Source organism: Amphiura filiformis, chromosome 4 (genome assembly GCF_039555335.1).
Source record: "Amphiura filiformis chromosome 4, Afil_fr2py, whole genome shotgun sequence".
Classification (NCBI taxonomy): Eukaryota; Metazoa; Echinodermata; class Ophiuroidea; order Amphilepidida; family Amphiuridae; genus Amphiura; species Amphiura filiformis.
The window spans coordinates 65,487,169-65,512,127 of NC_092631.1; the positions used below are offsets into that span (position 1 = coordinate 65,487,169).

Sequence of the window (24,959 nt, forward strand, 5' to 3'; positions counted from 1 at the left end):
AGGGTTGCACAAATGGCGCATTGATTTAGTGGTGTGCCCCTTCAAGGGTTTCTGATGTTCATAAAATTTAATTCTTTTATCTTTTTCTTGAAATATAAAATGTTTTGAGTAAAACGCTCGAAACAGAATTGCTCTGTGACATTCACTTCAAGAGAAATGCCCTTTCAAAGTTACATGGTGGATTCCGAAAATAGGCAAATTTTCAACATTTTGACCATTCATGCTTACTCTTCTATATTTGCATTAAATTCCAATTCTCTAGATAGTTTTTGACCTTCCATCTGGTGAAATTCGGTTTTAAATGAGAGTAAATCACGTTTCACAATTGCATGGGTCTACTGTTAATGATTTATAACAATCACCCCCCCGCCCATATAAAACCAAGATTTGGCAGCTTTAAAAGGTACGCACCGATTTGTCACCTTAAGCCTAAATTGCTTAAAATCCAAGAAATCTTGTTTTAACACAATTTGTGGCAATTTCTTGAACTTTGAAGGCCTCTGGGGAATAATCTTAGCGCGACGTGCATCTAAAATGCATTAAATATATTCACTAACATATAAACTATCTATTTAAATCGAAAAAACGGCAATTTAATCAAAAGCCATTTCAATTTTGGCTGAATCTCTGAAAAGCACGGTTTTACTCCTAGGCCCTTCGAAGGGTTTCTGATGTTCATAAAATTTAATTCTTTTATCTTTTTTCTTGAAATATAAAATGTTTTGAGTAAAACGCTCGAAACAGAATTGCTCTGTGACATTCACTTCAAGAGAAATGCCCTTTCAAAGTTACATGGTGGATTCCGAAAATAGGCAAATTTTCAACATTTTGACCATTCATGCTTACTCTTCTATATTTGCATTAAATTCCAATTCTCTAGATAGTTTTTGACCTTCCATCTGATGAAATTCGGTTTTAAATGAGAGTAAATCACGTTTCACAATTGCATGGGTCTACTGTTAATGATTTATAACAATCACCCCCCGCCCATATAAAACCAAGATTTGGCAGCTTTAAAAGGTACGCACCGATTTGTCACCTTAAGCCTAAATTGCTTAAAATCCAAGAAATCTTGTTTTAACACAATTTGTGGCAATTTCTTGAACTTTGAAGGTCTCTGGGGGGAATAATCTTAGCGCGACGTGCATCTAAAATGCATTAAATATATTCACTAACATATAAACTATCTATTTAAATCGAAAAAACGGCAATTTAATCAAAAGCCATTTCAATTTTGGCTGAATCTCTGAAAAGCACGGTTTTACTCCTAGGCCCTTCAAGGGTTTCTGATGTTCATAAAATTTAATTCTTTTATCTTTTTCTTGAAATATAAAATGTTTTGAGTAAAACGCTCGAAACAGAATTGCTCTGTGACATTCACTTCAAGAGAAATGCCCTTTCAAAGTTACATGGTGGATTCCGAAAATAGGCAAATTTTCAACATTTTGACCATTCATGCTTACTCTTCTATATTTGCATTAAATTCCAATTCTCTAGATAGTTTTTGACCTTCCATCTGATGAAATTCGGTTTTAAATGAGAGTAAATCACGTTTCACAATTGCATGGGTCTACTGTTAATGATTTATAACAATCACCCCCCCGCCCATATAAAACCAAGATTTGGCAGCTTTAAAAGGTACGCACCGATTTGTCACCTTAAGCCTAAATTGCTTAAAATCCAAGAAATCTTGTTTTAACACAATTTGTGGCAATTTCTTGAACTTTGAAGGCCTCTGGGGAATAATCTTAGCGCGACGTGCATCTAAAATGCATTAAATATATTCACTAACATATAAACTATCTATTTAAATAGAAAAAACGGCAATTTAATCAAAAGCCATTTCAATTTTGGCTGAATCTCTGAAAAGCACGGTTTTACTCCTAGGCCCTTCGAAGGGCGCACACCACTAAATAATCGCCCCATTGAAATACGTGTGAAAACACCAGTTTTATTTGCTCGTTTTGAGGCCTTTTCGGCACGTTCTGAGAAATTTAAGGATAACCAGTCGATTGCAAATCGATGAAAGTTTAACATATGTTTCAATGTATGGGTAGTCTTCCGTCTCGTGTTCCCGGTAGGAGCCGCTAAACAGCGCCCTCACTGTTTTTGACATGCTCTCATGACTGTAAACCCGTTTCTGCCCATTTTTAATACGCGGACCTATTTTCTCGATAATTATAAAATGCGACTTTTTTAGTGATTCAAATTCATGCACAGGCTTTACACTTTTATTTAAGCTATAATTTGCTACTCTTTCTGATTATTAGTCCAAAGAGCAGCCCATTATACCTCAAAAACTTTCTGTATTTTACCGGAACTCAGTAGGGTTGCACAAATGGCGCATTGATTTAGTGGTGTGCCCCTTCAAGGGTTTCTGATGTTCATAAAATTTAATTCTTTTATCTTTTTCTTGAAATATAAAATGTTTTGAGTAAAACGCTCGAAACAGAATTGCTCTGTGACATTCACTTCAAGAGAAATGCCCTTTCAAAGTTACATGGTGGATTCCGAAAATAGGCAAATTTTCAACATTTTGACCATTCATGCTTACTCTTCTATATTTGCATTAAATTCCAATTCTCTAGATAGTTTTTGACCTTCCATCTGATGAAATTCGGTTTTAAATGAGAGTAAATCACGTTTCACAATTGCATGGGTCTACTGTTAATGATTTATAACAATCACCCCCCCGCCCATATAAAACCAAGATTTGGCAGCTTTAAAAGGTACGCACCGATTTGTCACCTTAAGCCTAAATTGCTTAAAATCCAAGACAGCTTGTTGTAACACAATTTGTGGCAATTTCTTGAACTTTGAAGGCCTCTGGGGAATAATCTTAGCGCGACGTGCATCTAAAATGCATTAAATATATTCACTAACATATAAACTATCTATTTAAATCGAAAAAACGGCAATTTAATCAAAAGCCATTTCAATTTTGGCTGAATCTCTGAAAAGCACGGTTTTACTCCTAGGCCCTTCGAAGGGCGCACACCACTAAATAATCGCCCCATTGAAATACGTGTGAAAACACCAGTTTTATTTGCTCGTTTTGAGGCCTTTTCGGCACGTTCTGAGAAATTTAAGGATAACCAGTCGATTGCAAATCGATGAAAGTTTAACATATGTTTCAATGTATGGGTAGTCTTCCGTCTCGTGTTCCCGGTAGGAGCCGCTAAACAGCGCCCTCACTGTTTTTGACATGCTCTCATGACTGTAAACCCGTTTCTGCCCATTTTTTAATACGCGGACCTATTTTCTCGATAATTATAAAATGCGACTTTTTAGTGATTCAAATTCATGCACAGGCTTTACACTTTTATTTAAGCTATAATTTGCTACTCTTTCTGATTATTAGTCCAAAGAGCAGCCCATTATACCTCAAAAACTTTCTGTATTTTACCGGAACTCAGTAGGGTTGCACAAATGGCGCATTGATTTAGTGGTGTGCTCCCTTCAAGGGTTTCTGATGTTCATAAAATTTAATTCTTTTATCTTTTTCTTGAAATATAAAATGTTTTGAGTAAAACGCTCGAAACAGAATTGCTCTGTGACATTCACTTCAAGAGAAATGCCCTTTCAAAGTTACATGGTGGATTCCGAAAATAGGCAAATTTTCAACATTTTGACCATTCATGCTTACTCTTCTATATTTGCATTAAATTCCAATTCTCTAGATAGTTTTTGACCTTCCATCGGATGAAATTCGGTTTTAAATGAGAGTAAATCACGTTTCACAATTGCATGGGTCTACTGTTAATGATTTATAACAATCACCCCCCCCGCCCATATAAAACCAAGATTTGGCAGCTTTAAAAGGTACGCACCGATTTGTCACCTTAAGCCTAAATTGCTTAAAATCCAAGAAATCTTGTTTTAACACAATTTGTGGCAATTTCTTGAACTTTGAAGGCCTCTGGGGAATAATCTTAGCGCGACGTGCATCTAAAACGAATTAAATATATTCACTAACATATAAACTATCTATTTAAATCGAAAAACGGCAATTTAATCAAAAGCCATTTCAATTTTGGCTGAATCTCTGAAAAGCACGGTTTTACTCCTAGGCCCTTCGAAGGGTTTCTGATGTTCATAAAATTTAATTCTTTTATCTTTTTCTTGAAATATAAAATGTTTTGAGTAAAACGCTCGAAACAGAATTGCTCTGTGACATTCACTTCAAGAGAAATGCCCTTTCAAAGTTACATGGTGGATTCCGAAAATAGGCAAATTTTCAACATTTTGACCATTCATGCTTACTCTTCTATATTTGCATTAAATTCCAATTCTCTAGATAGTTTTTTGACCTTCCATCTGATGAAATTCGGTTTTAAATGAGAGTAAATCACGTTTCACAATTGCATGGGTCTACTGTTAATGATTTATAACAATCACCCCCCCCGCCCCCTATAAAACCAAGATTTGGCAGCTTTAAAAGGTACGCACCGATTTGTCACCTTAAGCCTAAATTGCTTAAAATCCAAGAAATCTTGTTTTAACACAATTTGTGGCAATTTCTTGAACTTTGAAGGCCTCTGGCGGAATAATCTTAGCGCGACGTGCATCTAAAATGCATTAAATATATTCACTAACATATAAACTATCTATTTAAATCGAAAAAACGGCAATTTAATCAAAAGCCATTTCAATTTTGGCTGAATCTCTGAAAAGCACGGTTTTACTCCTAGGCCCTTCAAGGGTTTCTGATGTTCATAAAATTTAATTCTTTTATCTTTTTCTTGAAATATAAAATGTTTTGAGTAAAACGCTCGAAACAGAATTGCTCTGTGACATTCACTTCAAGAGAAATGCCCTTTCAAAGTTACATGGTGGATTCCGAAAATAGGCAAATTTTCAACATTTTGACCATTCATGCTTACTCTTCTATATTTGCATTAAATTCCAATTCTCTAGATAGTTTTTGACCTTCCATCTGATGAAATTCGGTTTTAAATGAGAGTAAATCACGTTTCACAATTGCATGGGTCTACTGTTAATGATTTATAACAATCACCCCCCCGCCCATATAAAACCAAGATTTGGCAGCTTTAAAAGGTACGCACCGATTTGTCACCTTAAGCCTAAATTGCTTAAAATCCAAGAAATCTTGTTTTAACACAATTTGTGGCAATTTCTTGAACTTTGAAGGCCGCTGGGGGAATAATCTTAGCGCGACGTGCATCTAAAATGCATTAAATATATTCACTAACATATAAACTATCTATTTAAATCGAAAAAACGGCAATTTAATCAAAAGCCATTTCAATTTTGGCTGAATCTCTGAAAAGCACGGTTTTACTCCTAGGCCCTTCGAAGGGCGCACACCACTAAATAATCGCCCCATTGAAATACGTGTGAAAACACCAGTTTTATTTGCTCGTTTTGAGGCCTTTTCGGCACGTTCTGAGAAATTTAAGGATAACCAGTCGATTGCAAATCGATGAAAGTTTAACATATGTTTCAATGTATGGGTAGTCTTCCGTCTCGTGTTCCCGGTAGGAGCCGCTAAACAGCGCCCTCACTGTTTTTGACATGCTCTCATGACTGTAAACCCGTTTCTGCCCATTTTTTAATACGCGGACCTATTTTCTCGCTAATTATAAAAAATGCGACTTTTTTAGTGATTCAAATTCATGCACAAGCTTTACACTTTTATTTAAGCTATAATTTGCTACTCTTTCTGATTATTAGTCCAAAGAGCAGCCCATTATACCTCAAAACTTTCTGTATTTTACCGGAACTCAGTAGGGTTGCACAAATGGCGCATTGATTTAGTGGTGTGCCCCTTCAAGGGTTTCTGATGTTCATAAAATTTAATTCTTTTATCTTTTTCTTGAAATATAAAATGTTTTGAGTAAAACGCTCGAAACAGAATTGCTCTGTGACATTCACTTCAAGAGAAATGCCCTTTCAAAGTTACATGGTGGATTCCGAAAATAGGCAAATTTTCAACATTTTGACCATTCATGCTTACTCTTCTATATTTGCATTAAATTCCAATTCTCTAGATAGTTTTTGACCTTCCATCTGGTGAAATTCGGTTTTAAATGAGAGTAAATCACGTTTCACAATTGCATGGGTCTACTGTTAATGATTTATAACAATCACCCCCCGCCCATATAAAACCAAGATTTGGCAGCTTTAAAAGGTACGCACCGATTTGTCACCTTAAGCCTAAATTGCTTAAAATCCAAGAAATCTTGTTTTAACACAATTTGTGGCAATTTCTTGAACTTTGAAGGCCTCTGGGGAATAATCTTAGCGCGACGTGCATCTAAAATGCATTAAATATATTCACTAACATATAAACTATCTATTTAAATCGAAAAAACGGCAATTTAATCAAAAGCCATTTCAATTTTGGCTGAATCTCTGAAAAGCACGGTTTTACTCCTAGGCCCTTCGAAGGGTTTCTGATGTTCATAAAATTTAATTCTTTTATCTTTTTCTTGAAATATAAAATGTTTTGAGTAAAACGCTCGAAACAGAATTGCTCTGTGACATTCACTTCAAGAGAAATGCCCTTTCAAAGTTACATGGTGGATTCGAAAATAGGCAAATTTTCAACATTTTGACCATTCATGCTTACTCTTCTATATTTGCATTAAATTCCAATTCTCTAGATAGTTTTTGACCTTCCATCTGATGAAATTCGGTTTTAAATGAGAGTAAATCACGTTTCACAATTGCATGGGTCTACTGTTAATGATTTATAACAATCACCCCCCCGCCCATATAAAACCAAGATTTGGCAGCTTTAAAAGGTACGCACCGATTTGTCACCTTAAGCCTAAATTGCTTAAAATCCAAGAAATCTTGTTTTAACACAATTTGTGGCAATTTCTTGAACTTTGAAGGCCTCTGGCGGAATAATCTTAGCGCGACGTGCATCTAAAATGCATTAAATATATTCACTAACATATAAACTATCTATTTAAATCGAAAAAACGGCAATTTAATCAAAAGCCATTTCAATTTTGGCTGAATCTCTGAAAAGCACGGTTTTACTCCTAGGCCCTTCAAGGGTTTCTGATGTTCATAAAATTTAATTCTTTTATCTTTTTCTTGAAATATAAAATGTTTTGAGTAAAACGCTCGAAACAGAATTGCTCTGTGACATTCACTTCAAGAGAAATGCCCTTTCAAAGTTACATGGTGGATTCCGAAAATAGGCAAATTTTCAACATTTTGACCATTCATGCTTACTCTTCTATATTTGCATTAAATTCCAATTCTCTAGATAGTTTTTGACCTTCCATCTGATGAAATTCGGTTTTAAATGAGAGTAAATCACGTTTCACAATTGCATGGGTCTACTGTTAATGATTTATAACAATCACCCCCCCGCCCATATAAAACCAAGATTTGGCAGCTTTAAAAGGTACGCACCGATTTGTCACCTTAAGCCTAAATTGCTTAAAATCCAAGAAATCTTGTTTTAACACAATTTGTGGCAATTTCTTGAACTTTGAAGGCCTCTGGGGAATAATCTTAGCGCGACGTGCATCTAAAATGCATTAAATATATTCACTAACATATAAACTATCTATTTAAATCAAAAAAACGGCAATTTAATCAAAAGCCATTTCAATTTTGGCTGAATCTCTGAAAAGCACGGTTTTACTCCTAGGCCCTTCGAAGGGCGCACACCACTAAATAATCGCCCCATTGAAATACGTGTGAAAACACCAGTTTTATTTGCTCGTTTTGAGGCCTTTTCGGCACGTTCTGAGAAATTTAAGGATAACCAGTCGATTGCAAATCGATGAAAGTTTAACATATGTTTCAATGTATGGGTAGTCTTCCGTCTCGTGTTCCCGGTAGGAGCCGCTAAACACCGCACTCAGTGTTGTTGACAGGCACTCATAACAGTAAACCCGTTGCTGCCCATTTTTTAATCCGCGAACATATAATCTCGATAATTATAAAAATGCGACTTTTTTTGTGATTCAAATTCATGCACAGTTTTTATACTTTTATTTAAGCTATAATTTGCTACTCTTTCTGATTATTAGTCCAAAGAGCAGCCCATTATACCTCAAAAACTTTCTGTATTTTACCGGAACTCAGTAGGGTTGCACAAATGGCGCATTGATTTAGTGGTGTGCCCCCTTCACGAGTCAGCATTGCCTCGTTCGTAAAATAGCTTGACAATAAAACCCTTTTTTTTCAAAAAGGACTTAAAAGTTGATACTAAGGCAGAAACAAAATGAGAAATATTTCTTGATGCTGGGAATACCATTTTCATACGAAACTCATACCAAACAATAATTAAATTAAGCAAGATAATTATGTCTAAAAATAGCGTGTTGGGTGTCTGTCATTTAATACTGGTCTCTTCCGCATGCATCGTATTGTGTCAATCCGGGTACTTGGAGCACGTGGGCGAAGTAGGCTCACAAAGACTGTACAAAAGACTAACGTTGTCCTTGCAGAATTTTAATGAGCACCGAGTCGCTGACGACGGCCACGACGCACTGAGTTTATTTTATGGATAATAATGACTGAAATTGAACATGGAGATAGGGAACGGGAAGGGGAAAATGGACAAAGAGGCATATAATAAGGTGGAAAACAATAAATAATAAATCTTGAAGTTGAGTTTGAGAGTTTGAAACTTACAATTTTTGCGATTTTTTTTTTTTTTTTTTTTTTATTTTTTTTTTTTTTATTGGCTTAAAAATTTTTCTGCAGCTGTTAATTTCTTTCTGGGACCGCCGGTCCCGCGGTCCCGTGGATTTTGTGGGCCTGGAAAAGGCTATCCCTCTTACAACCTATCGACAGGTCTGATTTCTATAATGAGGTGTCACCGGGTTTGCAAGAGATAATAATACCAAATCTAAACACCATGAAATTCACCACATCACGACCAAGCACACATTGGGCGCCCCATTCCTTTTTTAAAGGAATTTTTTATTAAGCCACCTACAAAAACAAATGTGGCTATAACTACGAAGAAAATTGTATTCAAGATGCCTTATCACTAAAGTAAACAAATTACACAGCCATTTGCTCTTGCTAGCTTTTGTCAGGGTCAGGGATATTTATGAACACCAATATTATACAGGTTTATACACATGGGTTATTACAAGAGTCAATAAACATTCAATTAACTAGTATAGATAATGGACTTAGTTTTGTGCAATGTAGTTATATTGAACTTTTTCTGAAGTAAATCGCCTTCTAATACAGATGATATGTTTACTTTGTGATTAGGCCTGTCCACGACCTGCTAGTTTTGATTAACCAATCAGTTATGTGTATTGTCAGCATGTGATAGCTATAAGCCAATTGCAAACATGTTTATAAAAAAGGCTAAAAATTCCTACACTAAACAGACTCTTTGTCAGGTTTAAGGGCTAAATAGCAAGTTGTCATGTGGGGCAAGATTAGATAAAGGCATACAAACTAGGGTATGAGATATTAGGAATTATTTCCTAGCCTCTTAACCACAGGGTTGGTGGGCTATATAGCTATTCAAGACACAGGATATGTAAGGGATAAACGGTGCATATGAGATGTGGGCCCAGCAAACACAAAACGTTGTCGACATCATTCGCAAAAGGTTATAAAAGGTTGTCAGAAAACGTTTAAATGTCGGGTTATATAAAGAGTATATTAAGAGTATAAAACGTTTTCATAACCTTAAAAAACATTTTTTGATTATCTACTGCTCAGCAAACAAAAATGTTTTACAGAAAACGTTAAAATGTCGGGTTATATAAAGGGTATAAAAACGTTTTAATAACATTCCAAAAACATTCTTGAAAACAAAACGTTCTAAACAGAATGTTATTTTGGGGTTGAAAAATATTTTGCGAAAAATGTTTGCCCAAAATATTTTCAATAACGTTTTAAAAACGTTTTCATGACCTTTATATAACCCGACATTTAAATGTTATTAAAAGGTTTTGAAAAAAAAAACATTTTAAGAACATTTCTGTGTTCAAATATTTTAACGTAATGTTATTTAAGTATTGACACAATATTTGGCAAAAATGTTTGCAAAAATAGTTTACAATAACATTTTTTGAAAAAATTTAAAAATATTGTTGTAGTTTTCATACAAAACGTTTAAAACGTTATCATGACCTTTATATAACCCGACATTTTAATGTTATTAAAACGTTTTTACCTAAACCAAAAGCCAAAATATAACTTATTTAAAATGTTTTTAAAACGTTTTTGTGTTTGCTGGGGGGGGGGGCGGCAAGTGGCATCATTTCACTGCCGTAAAAAAACCTTCTTAACCTGAAATGAGACAGAACGAGATCCGAGAGCGATACCATACGTAGAGGCATCATGCCACACGCAACACGCATTTATAAAATAACGTATGCCGATCCGTTTTTCTTATTCAGACGTCGGCTATATACCAGGGGGTAGGGCTGTAAGTTTTTTTGGCGAAAAACAAAAACTTCGGCGGTTCGGCGGCGAAATAAAAATTGCGTAGACCTCAACTTGCAGCCCTCTCGCTTGCTATAGCCATGCTGGGGGGTATAACAACTATTGTAATGTGCCTTGATTACCACATAGTTAGACATGTTCATTATAACATCAATGTGTGTGTGGTTTCTTTTTCAGATCCTGGTGTTACGCGGGAGAGTCCTTTCAACGTTGAGAAAAATCAAAGTAAGATTGTTTTATTATACATTCAATGTAAAAAACAATATCCAAATCGTATATTATAAATCGGGAATTCAACCTATAAGCGGTCACTTAACCCTACCGCCTTCATGCAAGTCATCCCAATGTGGGTCGGGCTTGACAAGCGTAAATAGAGCCGTCCTCACTGTAGAGGGACATAATATGAAAAACGGTGGCCAGGGGCGTAGCCAGCTTTCTTGGTCAGGGGGGGGCAAAAAAAAAAATTTCAGGGGCACAGCTGAAAAAAATTGCAGTTGCAACATGAAATTTTTGTTTTTAGAGAGACTGTACATGTTTTCGAGCTTCCAAAAAAGGCTTTATTGGGGCGATATGCGCGCAACAAATTTTGAATTTGACACTATTTTTGCCCATGATCGAGACGAAATTTGCTTTATTGTGACAATGTGTATTTTACACTATTTTGGCCCATGATCGGGGTGAATTTTGATGAAAAAGGGGCCCCTTGCCCTTTTTCTTTTCCTTTGCCCTTTGAATTTAAACTTGCTGTATTGGCTTTCCGTCACTTCGATGGCACGTTACCACCATATACCTGTCATCTGCGCTTCGTACTATACTTCAAACTTCCCGCTCCCTTCGATCATGCTCTGAAAAATTACTCAAAACTCCTCGGGTTAACCTTAAATCAGCCGGTGAACGCTCATTTCATTTTGCTGCTCCAATTCAATATATGGATTAACTAATGCAGTCAATGATTTGTTGGATATGAGAGCGCACATTCCATATTTGGACGAAACTTTCTTAAATTAACAAACTTCATTGTATGGATTTACTAATCTAGAAAAGGATTTGTTGAATATGAGAGCGCACAATCCATATATTTGGGCGAAACTTTCATTATAATTATGGATTTATTAATCTAGTCGGGGTGTGACAACTTAACTGTTTATGAGGGTGCACTTGTAATCTCTCCCTAAACCAACCGATTGAATGCAGTTATATTTAAAGTGATAAAGTTTTACATAATGACATTAAATATCAAAATAGGCAAAAAACACTTTTGGAATAATAAGTTGATTCCTTGAATATTATTTATCTTTCAGCATGTGGTGGAGAACTACAACTTGAAGCAGACGAAGAGAAGATCATTACCTCTCCAGGGTTCCCCCAATACTACCCTAACTATTTTGAGTGTGTATGGACCGTCACTGTTCCCAAGGGCCGACATGTTGGGGTTGGATTTGAGTATTTCAGCTTAGAAAAAGGCGCTGATTTTCTGGAAATTGGTGATGGCTCAAGCCCAGGAGATGATACAGTTGATAAACTTACAGGAAACACGGTGTGTAGACGTACAGTTAGCGTAACTTGCAAGTGTGCTGTTTTAGTTTGAATATTTGAATTGAGTGGTGTATTAACTTTTCTAAATGCAAGGGAACAAAAGCATAGACACCACGTACTTCGCACTGCATATATCTGTCCCGGTAATTTGTTTTTATGACGAATCAAAATTATTTGATATCAGAAGGACATTCCTCGTATTCAGAATGCAATTCTATATGTCTGGAGTACTCTCAGCTTCCTCAAAAATACTGTGCAAACGTAGGGAGGTATTATCATAGCATAATCCCACATTGTGGTTAATTCATCCCAAAATATTCGTCCATGGATTCAGATTATTGAGTTCTTGAAGCAAAGAAAAGACCGTCTACCAATATGACCAAGTTGCTAACTACTCTTCCATACTGTGAAGCGGTGCCTGATCTAATGACCGTGTGTGCTCAAATATTGAGGAATTAATAAACCCACACTCACAGGGAAGATATAGGTTCAATACGTGAGAACACACGGCCAGGCTGGTTGTACTGGGTTATATTTTCCCCATGTGCAGAATTTTTCCTGGAAGAGGAAATAGCGAAATACATAGCAATGCATAATTATGGAAATATTAATGTGATTAGTGGATTCCTTGACTCATTTCCTATAAGATCAACGTATTACCCTTAACATGATAAAATATGGTCTGAGGGCTCCGGCTAGCTCCTTAACCTATCAAGTGCATAAGTCGTAGAGATTGATTTGTAAAACAGCTAGCCCTGCAAATTAGATAACATCGCCCTCAATGGTCTGTACAATATATATACCTTTTGTACAAACGAGCGGCTGAGTATGATTCGTCACTATGGCAAAACTCACAACGAATACCTGTCCTTATTTTCCCGCGTGCAGATTCCTACCTCAGCCGTAACAACATCTTCCAATAAGGCATGGCTCAGGTTTACAAGTGATGTTGCTAACAATCGTTTAGGATTCAAAGCGAAAGTACGAGACCAACCGCATAACAGTAAGTAGTTTTGCCCGCCAATGGTAATTACTCAAATAAAACGTCAAATTAAGCTCTTTTTCTGCTTCAAGTATAGCATGAAAATATGTTTTATACACACTGGACAGATGTAATGTAGCTTTGAATTCGAGCAGACAATGCAGCAGAAAATATACGGAGTAAGATATAATACTCATAATGTAACGGGAAAATATGAGAATATTTTATAAGTATATCTAATTTCTTTGGTCAACCCAATAATTGAATTCTTGATTGATTGATTGATTGATTGATTGATTGATTAGGTTGTGGTGGCGACATAGAGGTTCCTCGCGACGGTTCTATCATCATTGCATCGCCACTCTTCCCGGATCTTGGATACAGAATTAATATGGATTGTGTTTGGACTATACAGGGTGATCCAGAACGTGGCTTAACGGTTGTGTTTAAGGTAATACATTGTTCAATCATTATTCATTACTTTCTTTTGGTATGATCTGACAATGCTGTATTTAATGATCACCCAACCCGCACAAATAATCTGTTGCCTAAACGTAAATAACTAATTAATATGATGATGAGTGTCTTACTCGCATTTTGTTATAGAAGCAACAGATCAAATAATTGTGTTCGTTAATTTATAGCCAGAGGATGATTTAAGCACTTCCCACCACGCCACTGTGTTGACTCAGAGGATGATTTAAGGACGCCCCATCATGCACTGCAAACGTGTTATCACTAGAGTTTCAACTGCCACTTTACTTTTCAAATCCCATTGAATTCTGTGCAAAAGATGTTGTTTAAGAATTGTGCGTGTGTTAGTATTGCTTGGTCGATTTCAGAATAAAAGTGATGTATGCATAAACGATAATTCACACCTTCTGTAGGTAACATAAAATGTGAAATCGACTAGCATTTTGAATGCGTTTTATTGTAAATATATCAGTCCAAATTCAAATTTAACCATGCCCGTCAATGCAATGTGCGAGCAGTGGTGTCATGTTCACTCACACAGCTGTGCTAACCGCTTCTTTGTCAGTGCTGGGAAGAGGGGAGTGTGCTACAAGATATGAGTGATGCTAACATCGTCACAATCTACAACATGTACAAGAACACAGGAGATCGCTGTGACTGCAACATCTACCGGGGCATCTCATTGCTTAGCATAGTCGGGAAGCTGTTTACTCGCGTTTACAAAAGCTGGCTGACAGAATATATCCAGAGTCACAGTGCGGGTTCCGCTCCAAGAGATCAACAATTGACATGATCTTCTCGCTACGGCCGGCAACTGCAAGAAAAATGCAGAGAGCAGCAACAACCCCTTTACCTGGCATTCATTGACTTGACTAAAGCCTTTGATCTTGTTAGCAGGGACTGTCTATTCAAGATGCTTCCTCTGATTGGCTGTCCACCCAAACTACTCAACATAATTCGTTCTTTCCATGATGGGATGATGAGTACTGTCCAGTTTGATGGCTAAATGTCTGAAAAATTTGTCAAAAGTGGAGTAAAGCAAGGCCGCGTACTCGCACGTCATCCACAGAGGGAGTGTACCTTCATTCACGATCTGACGGTAAACTCTTTAACATTGCACGCCTGAAGCCCAAGACCAAAATAAGGGAAGTGCTGATTAGAGACATGCTATTCGCTGATGATGCTGCGATAGCTGCCCACTCTGAAGTTAAGCTACAGAAACTGATGGATCATTTCGCATCAGCCTGCGACCTCTTCAGCCTACCCATAAGTCTGAAGAAGATTCAAGTTATGGGATAGGGCACTATAGCGCCACCATCAATCTACATCAGTGATCAGCAACTTGAGGTGGTTCACCAATTCACCTATCTAGGTTCTACTACCACAGACAATCTATTTCTGGATGCTGAGCTCAACAAAAGGATCGGCAAGGCGGCCTCTGCTCTCTCCAGGTTATCTAAGAAAGTATGGGAGAACAAGCAGCTCACCAATACAACAAAGATGGCCGTCTACAAGACATGTGTAATCAGCACGCTCTTCTATGGTAGTGAATCATGGACGACCTACTCTCCACAAGAACGGAAGCTGCAAGTATTTCACTTGAGATGTCTACGCCTCATTCTTGGAATCTCCTAGAAAGACAAGGTCACAAACAATGAAGTCATGTCTAAGGCGGGTATCCCATCAATGTATACGCTACTACGTCAACGTCGCCTTCGATATCTAGCACATGTGAGTCGAATGGAAGATAGTCGCATTCCCAAGGATCTCCTCTACGGAGAGCTGTCTCAGGACACAGAAGAAAGGGCCGACCGCAACTCCGTTTCAAGGATTCTGTAAGCGTGACTTGAAAGCACTTGACATGAACTGGGTCACCTGGGAATCTACTGCTAGTGACAGAAAAACTGGGAAGCAACATCTCTGATGGCCTGAAAAGGGAGGAAGACCTCATCCAGAAAGCTGCTGATGATAAACGAGCAGTGCGCAAAGCCAGTCAGTGTGAAACATTCAAAACAACCCTACCAGATGCACCAGTCTTCAGATGCCAGGTCTGCAACAAAATATGCAAGTATATCGCATTGGTCTATTCAGCCACACAAGACGATGCTTTTCAACCATCTCAGACGGCGCCACTCCATAGTCTGCGAAGACTGACGGATGCCAACAACAGTTAACAGTTTGGGCCAGAGCCATTTCGTTTTGCCTCCTAAAATGGAGTGTGTATACATCTGGTTTGTCATTTGTGTACTGTCAATGACACATAACCACATTAATGGGCTTTCAATCAGGTCTTCGATCACTTATCACCCATTCTTCCAAGCACATTCTTTACTTGATAATTTCCAGATTTTACCTGGCTCCCTAACATTGTCATTTTTACAGGAGTTCCAAACAGAACCCAGATTCGACACAATGAGTGCCGGATTCGGTCCCATTCCAGCGCGTGATGGAAGTAACTATGTGATCTCTGGACACAGTGGCAAGCAACTTCCCGATCCTTACGAATTTACAACCAGCACCAACACAGCCTGGGTATATTTCAAGACTGACAATGAAAAAATCGATCGTGGCTTCAAATTGGAAGTTTATGACAGTGCTGTTAAAGGTATATTACTTAGTACGAAACTCATGATCGGTGAAGCGACGGATTGGTGAGCAACGGCCTCATTGGTGTAGTCCAAAATGATTTTATATTATTTGCACATCCGAAGTGTGGTTGTTGCACAGATGTAAATTTTCAGAGCCAGGTAGTTTAAAAGGACCGGTCATTGATCTCTGGTCAGTAATATGCAAGGGTACGGTTAGCCTTGTTCAAGGCCTTCTAAGATTTCCTCCCATCCCTCATGACCATTTTCGGGCTCGCCAAGTCAGTGAGGGCCACAGATTACGGCTACTAAATGACCGTGCGTACGTTGAAAAATCGAGCTCGGACTGAGATTACGAACCCACGGGCTCGTAGGTTCAATCCGAATTCCGTCGTTCATCTTACGCGTGATTATAGGTAGCCGCAGTCTGGCCCTCATGGGCTTGGCGAGCCCGAAGTAGCGATAGGATTCAAATGCTGCATGAGGGAGGAAATTAGAGGGCCTTGAACAAGGCTAGGGTACGGTCCAATAGTCTTCTTCTCTGATATAATATACAAATATTGACTGCTATGAGGGCATGGTTAAAATTATAGGCCCAAGGTGATCTCAAAACCATGACTATGCCCCGAGGCGTAGCCGAGGGCATAGTCATGGTTTTGAGATCACCGAGGGCCTATAATATTAACCATGTCCCGAATAAAGCAGTCAATATTTGTTTTATATACCGAATTAATATAGATTTTTGTCATCTGATTGGTTAAAAGGCCTATTTTATTGTTCATAGGCCATGGTAAAATTTCCAAAGAAAGTTTTTCGTTATGAACCGATCGCGTCACCGCAACTGGCAGGACTCGCGTTGGCGCCACGTGCGTAATGCGCCGATGATGTGAAAATGACTATTCCCGGGGAATAGTCTTTTTGAAAGACTATATTGCCCGGGGAATAGTTCAGTTTTTACGTAATTCTTAAAAAGGAGGGCATAGCTAATGCAATGACTGCACTTTTAACCAATCAGATGACAGGAATCTATATATGAGGTATATAAAAGCAATTATGTATCTTCTTTTTTTTTTTCGTTTTTGTCATAATCTTAGAATGCATATTCGAATCGTAAAGGAGATATCCGAAAGGTTCCTTGATTATCTTACTATAATTCACCAGAATCTGTACGTCTGTTTGTCTGTACATCTGTTTGTCTGTACATCTGTACGTCTGTCCGCCTCTTTTCTCGGAGACTGGGGGTCGCGCGTTCCTCAAACTTGGTGGGTGGGTGCAGCTTGGTATTCGCCACTTGCACGGTTCCGCCATTATGCACTATGTGCGGGAGAGCCTCGAACTGGCAGCATACATGAATGGGAATTGAACCAGTCATATAACATTCTGTGTAAGGTTACGTAATTCTTCCTTTCATGTATGCTGCCAGTTCGAGGCTCTCCCCGCATATAGTGCATAATGGCGGAACCGTGCAAGTGGCGAATGAGGAAGAACGAGTTTATATTGGTTAGTGGGTCAAGGTCACCCAAGGTCATCCAGGGGTCAAATTGGTCAAATTAGTAAAAACTGTTTTTCTCGGAGACTGGGGGTCGCACGTTCCTCAAACTTGACGGGTGGGTGCGTCTTGACCCGGGACAGAACAAGTTTGTATTGGTTAGTGGGTCAAGGTCACCAGAGGTCATCTAGGGGTCAAATTAGTAAAAACTGTCATATGGGCATGAAACTTGGTGGGTAGGTGCATCTTGACCTAGGACAGAACAGGTTTGTATTGATTAGTGGGTCAAGGTCACCCAGGGGTCATCTGAGGTCAAATTAGTAAAAACTGTTTTCCGCCTATTTTCTCGGAGACTAGGGGTCGCACGTTCCTCAAACTTGGTGGATGGGTACATCTGGGCCTCAGACAGAACAAGTTTGTTTCGGTTAGTGGGCCAAGATCACCCGAGGTCATCCAGGGGTAATCTGAGGTCAAATTAGTAAAAACTATTGTATGGCCATGAAACTTGGTGGGTACAGTCAACTTTTATAGTCAAATTTTTGGAAGGTCATTTTGGGGTCATCCAGGGTCACCCAGGGGTCATCTGAGGTCAAATTAGTAAAAAATGTCGCATGCGCATGACACTTGGTGGGTACAGTCACAAATTTTGGAAGGTCATTTTGGGGTAATTCAAGGTCAAATTACTAAAAACTGTCATATGGGCATGAAACGTGGTGGGTACAGTCAACATTTAGAGCCAAATTTTGGAAGGCCATTTCGAGGTCACAAGGGGTCATCTGAGGTCAAATTAGTAAAAACTGTCCTATGGGCATAAAACTTGGTGAGTACAGTCACCATCAGCCAGGTAATCGCGACAGCCGAGAACCGCCAAATACGGGTAACCGCCTAGTCTATATAATAATACGCTATTCTCTGTCTGTTTGTCTGTGACTGCTAATGTGAGGCCACCGTAGGTCATACGGGGCTCAAACTTGGTGGGTGGGTGCAGCTTGGTATGAGGAAGAACGAGTTTATATTTTTTAAGGTCAAAGGTCAAGGACGGGGTTAAGTTCAATTGAAGTCTAATTTCAAATACTTTAAATGGCAAATCTAGCCATGCCATTGTGTTGACCTTGGACTATCAAACAAAAGTTTCCACGGTGACCTTTTCGTCAGACCAACGGTTAAGAGGTCAAAGGTCAAGAAAGGTAAACATTTCAAACTGCCCCTATGAAGCTCAAACTTGGTGGGTGGATGGACCTTGGACTAACAAACAAAAATTTCCACGGTGACCTTTTCATCATACCTACGGTTAAGAGGTCATAGGTCAAGAAAGGTAACAAATTCAAATTGCTCCTATGGAGCTCAAACTTGGTGGGTGGGTGGACCTTGGACTAACAAACAAAAGTTTCCACGGTGACCTTTTCGTCATATCTACGGTTAAGAGGTCATAGGTCAAGAAAGATAAAAATTTCAAATTGCCCCTATGGAGCTCAAACTTGGTGGGTGGGTGGACCTTGGACAAACAAACAAAAGTTTCCACGGTGACCTTTTCGTCATACCTACGGTTAAGAGGTCATAGGTCAAGAAATGTCAAAATTTTCAATTGTCCCTATGGATCTCAAACTTGGTAGGTGGGTGGACCCTGGACTAACAAACAAAAGTTTCCACAGTGACCTTTTCGTCAGCCCTATGGTTAAGAGGTCATAGGTCAAAAAACAAAGATTTCAAATTGCTCATGCAGCTCAAACTTGGTCGGTGGGTGTAACTTTGGCCAAGGAAGCCCAGGTTTGAGATCTGCAAAAGCCAATAACTATGACAGCCGAGAACCGCGAAATACGGGTAACCGCCTAGTATCATATAATTCTTGTTGCATGCATGTAGATGTATTGTATGTACAGCACGGATCTTGTTCATGTGTTAGGACTACTGGATTGATGAAGTAACGATATGTTCTAATGTTCTTCTTCTCTGATATTAAGAATGAGTATCTTTTTCTCCGTTTTTGCCATAATCTAGAATCAAACACGACCGTCGCAACACAGGTACCACTTGAGATAGATTATGGTAAGTGAAATATAGTTTATGTTTAGGCTAGCAGTAGCAGGCATATACTAGTATGTTCATTTTAGTATATGGCAACGCACATCCTAAAAACTATACTTTTTTAATCACCAGCCTACTATTGACCCGCACGATATTCAGGGCTTTCTTTCTACTATTTGAAAATCAAGATTGGGAACGGATTTCAGCCCACTACTCACATTCCAACATTATACTCTCAAATTATTTTGTGTAAAATAATAAGTGAAATTTGGTTCTAGTCCCTTTGTTCAACCGTATTCAAATAATTCAAAATGATGAACTTTACATTTCCCGATTATTCTGTCTACAGACTGTGGAGATCGGCTTAGTGTAGACCCTACGACCGGTAAGATCGTAATCCAATCCCCAGGATACCCAGGTAGATATCGGCCACTCCTAGACTGCACATGGACTGTTGACTTCAATATGAGGCTGATATTACAACCAAGTTTGAAACTTTTTACACTGAAACGGGCCGTGATGTACTCAGGTGAATATAGTAAATACAGGGCCGTCGCCAAAAACGGGTGGTGGTGGTTGGGTGGGGTGCGACACCCCTGACGATCTCTTAAAAAGGAAAAAAGAGATAAATGAAGAAAGAAAAGGAGAGAGAAAGGAGAGAGAGGGGGGTGGAGGGAAGGGAGAGAGAGAGGGATAAAAACTACATTCAGTTCGTAATATAGGCTCTGTCGTAATATAGGCCCTATAGGGCCGGTATATGGGGCATATGATGTTGACCAGGTGTGATGTGGACGAAGAACTAATGATTTTGCAAGATCGACAAAATATGTTCGCACTGCGCATCCCATCACCCGGCACCCCTCCGCACCGCGCCCTTCATCAGCACCATCATGACCATAGAGATTAGGGCATTTAGGGGTAGATCCCAGGGGTGGGGGTGGGGGATAAATCCATACATTGATAGAGGGATGGGTCATACAATCACCTCCATGTTGACACCTGTATGTGGGTTTCTAACCAAATTAACCTCATATTTGGCCACAAACCTAAAAAGTGCTAATTTTTGCTTGGCGCTGAAGTCGCGCAATTTATTCCACTTTTGTACCATTGGCCTACTTCACCAGTATAGCTTCAATATAACGGTAATTTTGTTCGGCGCTTGGCTGATTTGTACCATAAACTGATTTTGTCACCAAAAGGTGATGGATTCGCTGTATTAAAGAAATATTTTCAACCCTCCCCCCCCCCTAGTCCGGCTGCCAAACTCAATTTTGCCACAGAAGGTTGTTTTGGTGTCCATAGTTTTGTTTTTGATGGATATTGCCTCTCAAGACCTCCCAACTTCAAAAATAAGTTTACTGGAACTCTATCAGCATTGAGCATTTTGAGATATGGTGGGTCAAAGTTCACACAGAGGTCAAAATGCAAATTGCTCAAATGCTGTTGAAAAGTCCACCAAATTATTCCTTTTGTCACGGCGATCCAGAAAAAGTATACTTTACCTATCTGTGACATACCCTTCTGGAGTTATAAGCAAAAGGTCAAAGGTCACGATTTGTCCTCCACAGGGGTCAAAACCTGAAAAATGCTCCGAACTTCACCAAAATAGTCTCAAATTGTTCATCATAGAAAATCCATGCAAAAAATAATAGTTTGTATTGTGTATGATGCTTCCTTACATGGGTAACCATGGTAACATATAGCAAAAAGAGCCAGGTCTATATGATTCAATGGACATTGACATTTGACACCATGTTACCATAGTAACGAAACATCCTAGCTGTGGCAAACTACCCCGGTATTCTGAAGACGAAAAGTTTGAGACTATTTTCATACAAATCGGAGTATTTTTTAGCTTTTGACCCTGTGGAGGTCAAATGATGACCTTTGACCTTTTTGCTTATAACTCCAGAAGGGAATGACTCAGATAGGTAAAAGTATACTTTTTCTGGATCGCCATGACAAGAGGAATAATTTGGAGAACTTTTTAACAGCATTTGAATAACTTGAATTTTGACCTCTATGTGAACTTTGACCCGCCATATATCAAAATGCTCAATGCTGACAGAAAAATAATGTTTGCAAGTGAAGTAACTAAATGAAAGGGTGGGTGTAATATAGTCATAACCCTCACCCTTTTTTCGGTGCACTTGTTACTGGTTTCGAATCAATTGCAGTTAAATCATATAGATTGGACAACTTCTTAATCCATTTTTATACAAAGTAATCATTATACATTGTACTTATTAAAATAATGTGTAATTTTTGCACCAATATGAACTTATTCGCATGATTACAGCTGTGTTATGTTCCCTGTTTTTCTTCACAAAAGAAATGTGGGTTAGCACTATATTGCCACTGACTTTAAACCTGGGGTCCTAGATTATCTATGAACAACAATTTTGATCTGGAATCATTGAGAACGTGTTTCTTACATCAACAACGACTAGATTCGATATTTTTTTCAAAGAAATATCCATCTCATAAGCAGTTCTAGAAACTAGTGTGGAATTCTTGGGGCAAAAAGTCCTAACCCACAAATTTACAAGTGACCGCCTAGCAAACACAAAAACGTTTTAAAAACGTTTTAAAGAAGTTATATTTTGCCTTTATATAAAGGTCATGATAACGTTTTTAAACGTTTTGTATGAAAACACACTACAACAATATTATTAAATGTTTTCAAAAAATGTTATTGTAAACTATTTTTGCAAACATTTTTGCCAAATATTTTGTCAATACTTTAAAATAACATTACGTTAAACTATTTGAACCCAGCAAACACAGAAATGTTCTTAAAATGGTTTTTTTTTCATTTTAATAACATTTAAATGTCGGGTTAAATATAAAGGTCATGAAACCGTTTTTAAAACGTTATTGCAAATATTTTGGGCAAACATTTTTCGCAAAATATTTTATCAACCCCAAAATAACATTCTGTTTAGAATGTTTTGTATCAAGTTTTCAAGAATGTTTTTGGAATGTTATCAAAACGTTTTTATACCCTTATAACCCAACATTTAAACGTTTTCTGTAAAACATTTTTGTTTGCTGAGCAGTAGATTATCAAAAATGGTTATGAACCCCGTTTTATACTCTTAATATACCCTTTATAACCCGACATTTAAACGTTTTCTGACAACCTTTTATAACCTTTTGCGAATGATGTCGAAAACGTTTTGTGTTTGCTAGGCGGTTTGTGTGTAAAAATTGTACGAATGATTTCAACAAAACAGTTAGTCTGTTGAAAAACTCCTATACTTTATGCTTGTAGTTGTATACTTTACTTTATGGAAATTCTCATGTTGGTCAAAACACAACTTATCGCGAAACCAGTAACATGTGTTTTAGGTGGGTTAGGACTTTATTACACCCACCCCTTCAAATGTTAATTATAATTTGAATAATGTTATTTGTCTCCTTCTATTGTGGTACCATAATTGACAAAAAAAATATTATTTTAACTTAGTATCGGTACAGGAAAGGACCCGGATGACAAGGAGTCTGTAGTACTTGATATGTATGGCGGCACTATTATCCCAGCTGCCATGAGACTTAACCGAACACGTCATTTATGGCTGCGTTTCCTTACTGATTTCGTTAACGAAAGATCAGGATGGAGTTTAATACTAGCTACCGTACCAAATAGCAGTAAGTGTCGTGTCTACTACCAAGTTCTTTTTTATTTGGAGAGGAAATGGTCTGCAATAAATAACCAACTCCCTCAAAAACAAAAAAAACAAAAAACAAAAAACTACAATCCCGGACATAAATAGTTCGAACACTTAGTGTCAAAGTAGGACTGTTTGAAACCGTATTTCTGTTTATACTTGACATATAAAAATTTCGCTTTCTTTGGTGTGAAGTCTGAACCATTTCATACTACTACAACCATCCCCCTGTCCCACCAATCAATGTTGGATGTTTGTAGGGGTTCATGACCAACTAACAACATTGATCGGGGGGATGGGGGCATATTTGAAGTACCCATGTTAAAGTGTTCGAACAATTATGACAGGGATTGTAGTTAATCGCAATTTTAATAAATGAAAGTGGAAACCATATATCCAAATGGCTCGAGAGAATTAGCTACATGTAAAAGTTTCTAAGTTACGAAGTATTTCGACCTTCATAGTACTGATTGCATAATACCACCATCTTTCCTGCAGGATGCGGAGGTTTCTTCACTGTTCCACTCAATGGTACCTTGGTCTTATCGACTCCTGGATACCCCGGATATTACCCTCCAGGTTTAACATGCCGTTACACCATCAACGGACCTGATGACCACCGTCTACGAGTATCAATTCCTGAATTCTACACTGCAAGATTAGATGATGAGCTTAGCATTGGGGAAGGTAAGATATCTAGTATAAAGGCGAGATTCCCTTTTAGATACAAACGCAATTGTATCAGACGGAAGGATCAGACTTGGTATCCTAGGCAGACTATTATGATAAACTATTTCTTAAGTCTTAAGCACAGTATTTTGGTGGAGCCTGAAAACACATCAGACACACCAAATTGCATTCTGAATACAAGGAATGTCCTAAAAATGTAGGTCTTTTGCGGACAAAAATGTTCATCTTCAATATATGAAAGGTCAAAATTTTCTTATGGTGGACGGCTTTTCATCCCAGTTACATACTCTTTAAGAGCATATCATTAGATTTATAAACTTTACTTTGAGGACTGGTAAATTTCAAAAATGTCATTTTTTAATAATTTGTCATAAAAATTGTATTATATCGCGCATTTCAAAAAATCGAAATTATTTGATATCAGAAGAATATTCCTCGTATTCGGAATGCAATTTGGTACGTTTGACGTGCTCTCAAGTCCCACAAAAATACACTTCAAACGTCGCTATCCGAGCCCTTAAGTCAGACCAAAAATACCTTCATTACTCTCGTCAAATTGGATTTACACTCCGTCTGTTTGTTATTTGCAATATTATTATATGACATGCTCCGCGTCAAAGGTCTCCGATTTCCTCCAATATCATAAACAGAAGTGCTTTACATGATCGGAAAAAGTACTCAAGAAAATGAATTTGAACAATTTTGAAAATTAGTCAGAAAGTCGTTATTCGCTTTACAACGACCCGGATTCTATCATCATGTTTCTATGAAAACTGGAATGCCATCTGCTCCATACAAATGTATGCTAATGGTTCGCAACTAATTCAATGTATTTTCTCAGGTTGTCGTGAGAGGGATCCTGATTCCATTTTTGTAGTAGATAGACATAGTGGAATCGGACCACCCAATCCAAGCATTTATCTACCAAGAAGCAGTGCAGTATGGATGTCCTTCAAAGTCAGAGGCTTAGGAAATCGTTATAAGGGATGGCTAGCTACCTTTACTGATGCTAAGATCAAGGCCGGTAAGTTTAATATGATACGCGCACACAACTGTATAAAGCCTATAAATTATAATTATGTTTCTTTTTAAATTAT

General features: G+C 38.0%; 1 protein-coding gene across 1 annotated transcript in view; it reads left to right on the top strand.

The window, feature by feature from the left end:
• LOC140151207 (dorsal-ventral patterning tolloid-like protein 1) overlaps positions 1-23,146 on the top strand; it is a 71,317-nt gene extending 48,171 nt beyond the window's left edge. The window contains exons 5-12 of the mRNA XM_072173465.1: positions 10,588-10,635; positions 11,712-11,947; positions 12,835-12,949; positions 13,234-13,379; positions 15,785-16,007; positions 19,475-19,522; positions 19,851-20,030; positions 22,971-23,146. Of these exons, the coding sequence (XP_072029566.1) occupies positions 10,588-10,635; positions 11,712-11,947; positions 12,835-12,949; positions 13,234-13,379; positions 15,785-16,007; positions 19,475-19,522; positions 19,851-20,030; positions 22,971-23,011 (1,037 nt within the window). The 3' untranslated portion in view covers positions 23,012-23,146. The remainder of the gene's footprint in view (positions 1-10,587; positions 10,636-11,711; positions 11,948-12,834; positions 12,950-13,233; positions 13,380-15,784; positions 16,008-19,474; positions 19,523-19,850; positions 20,031-22,970) is intronic.
• Positions 23,147-24,959: the final 1,813 nt, after the last annotated feature.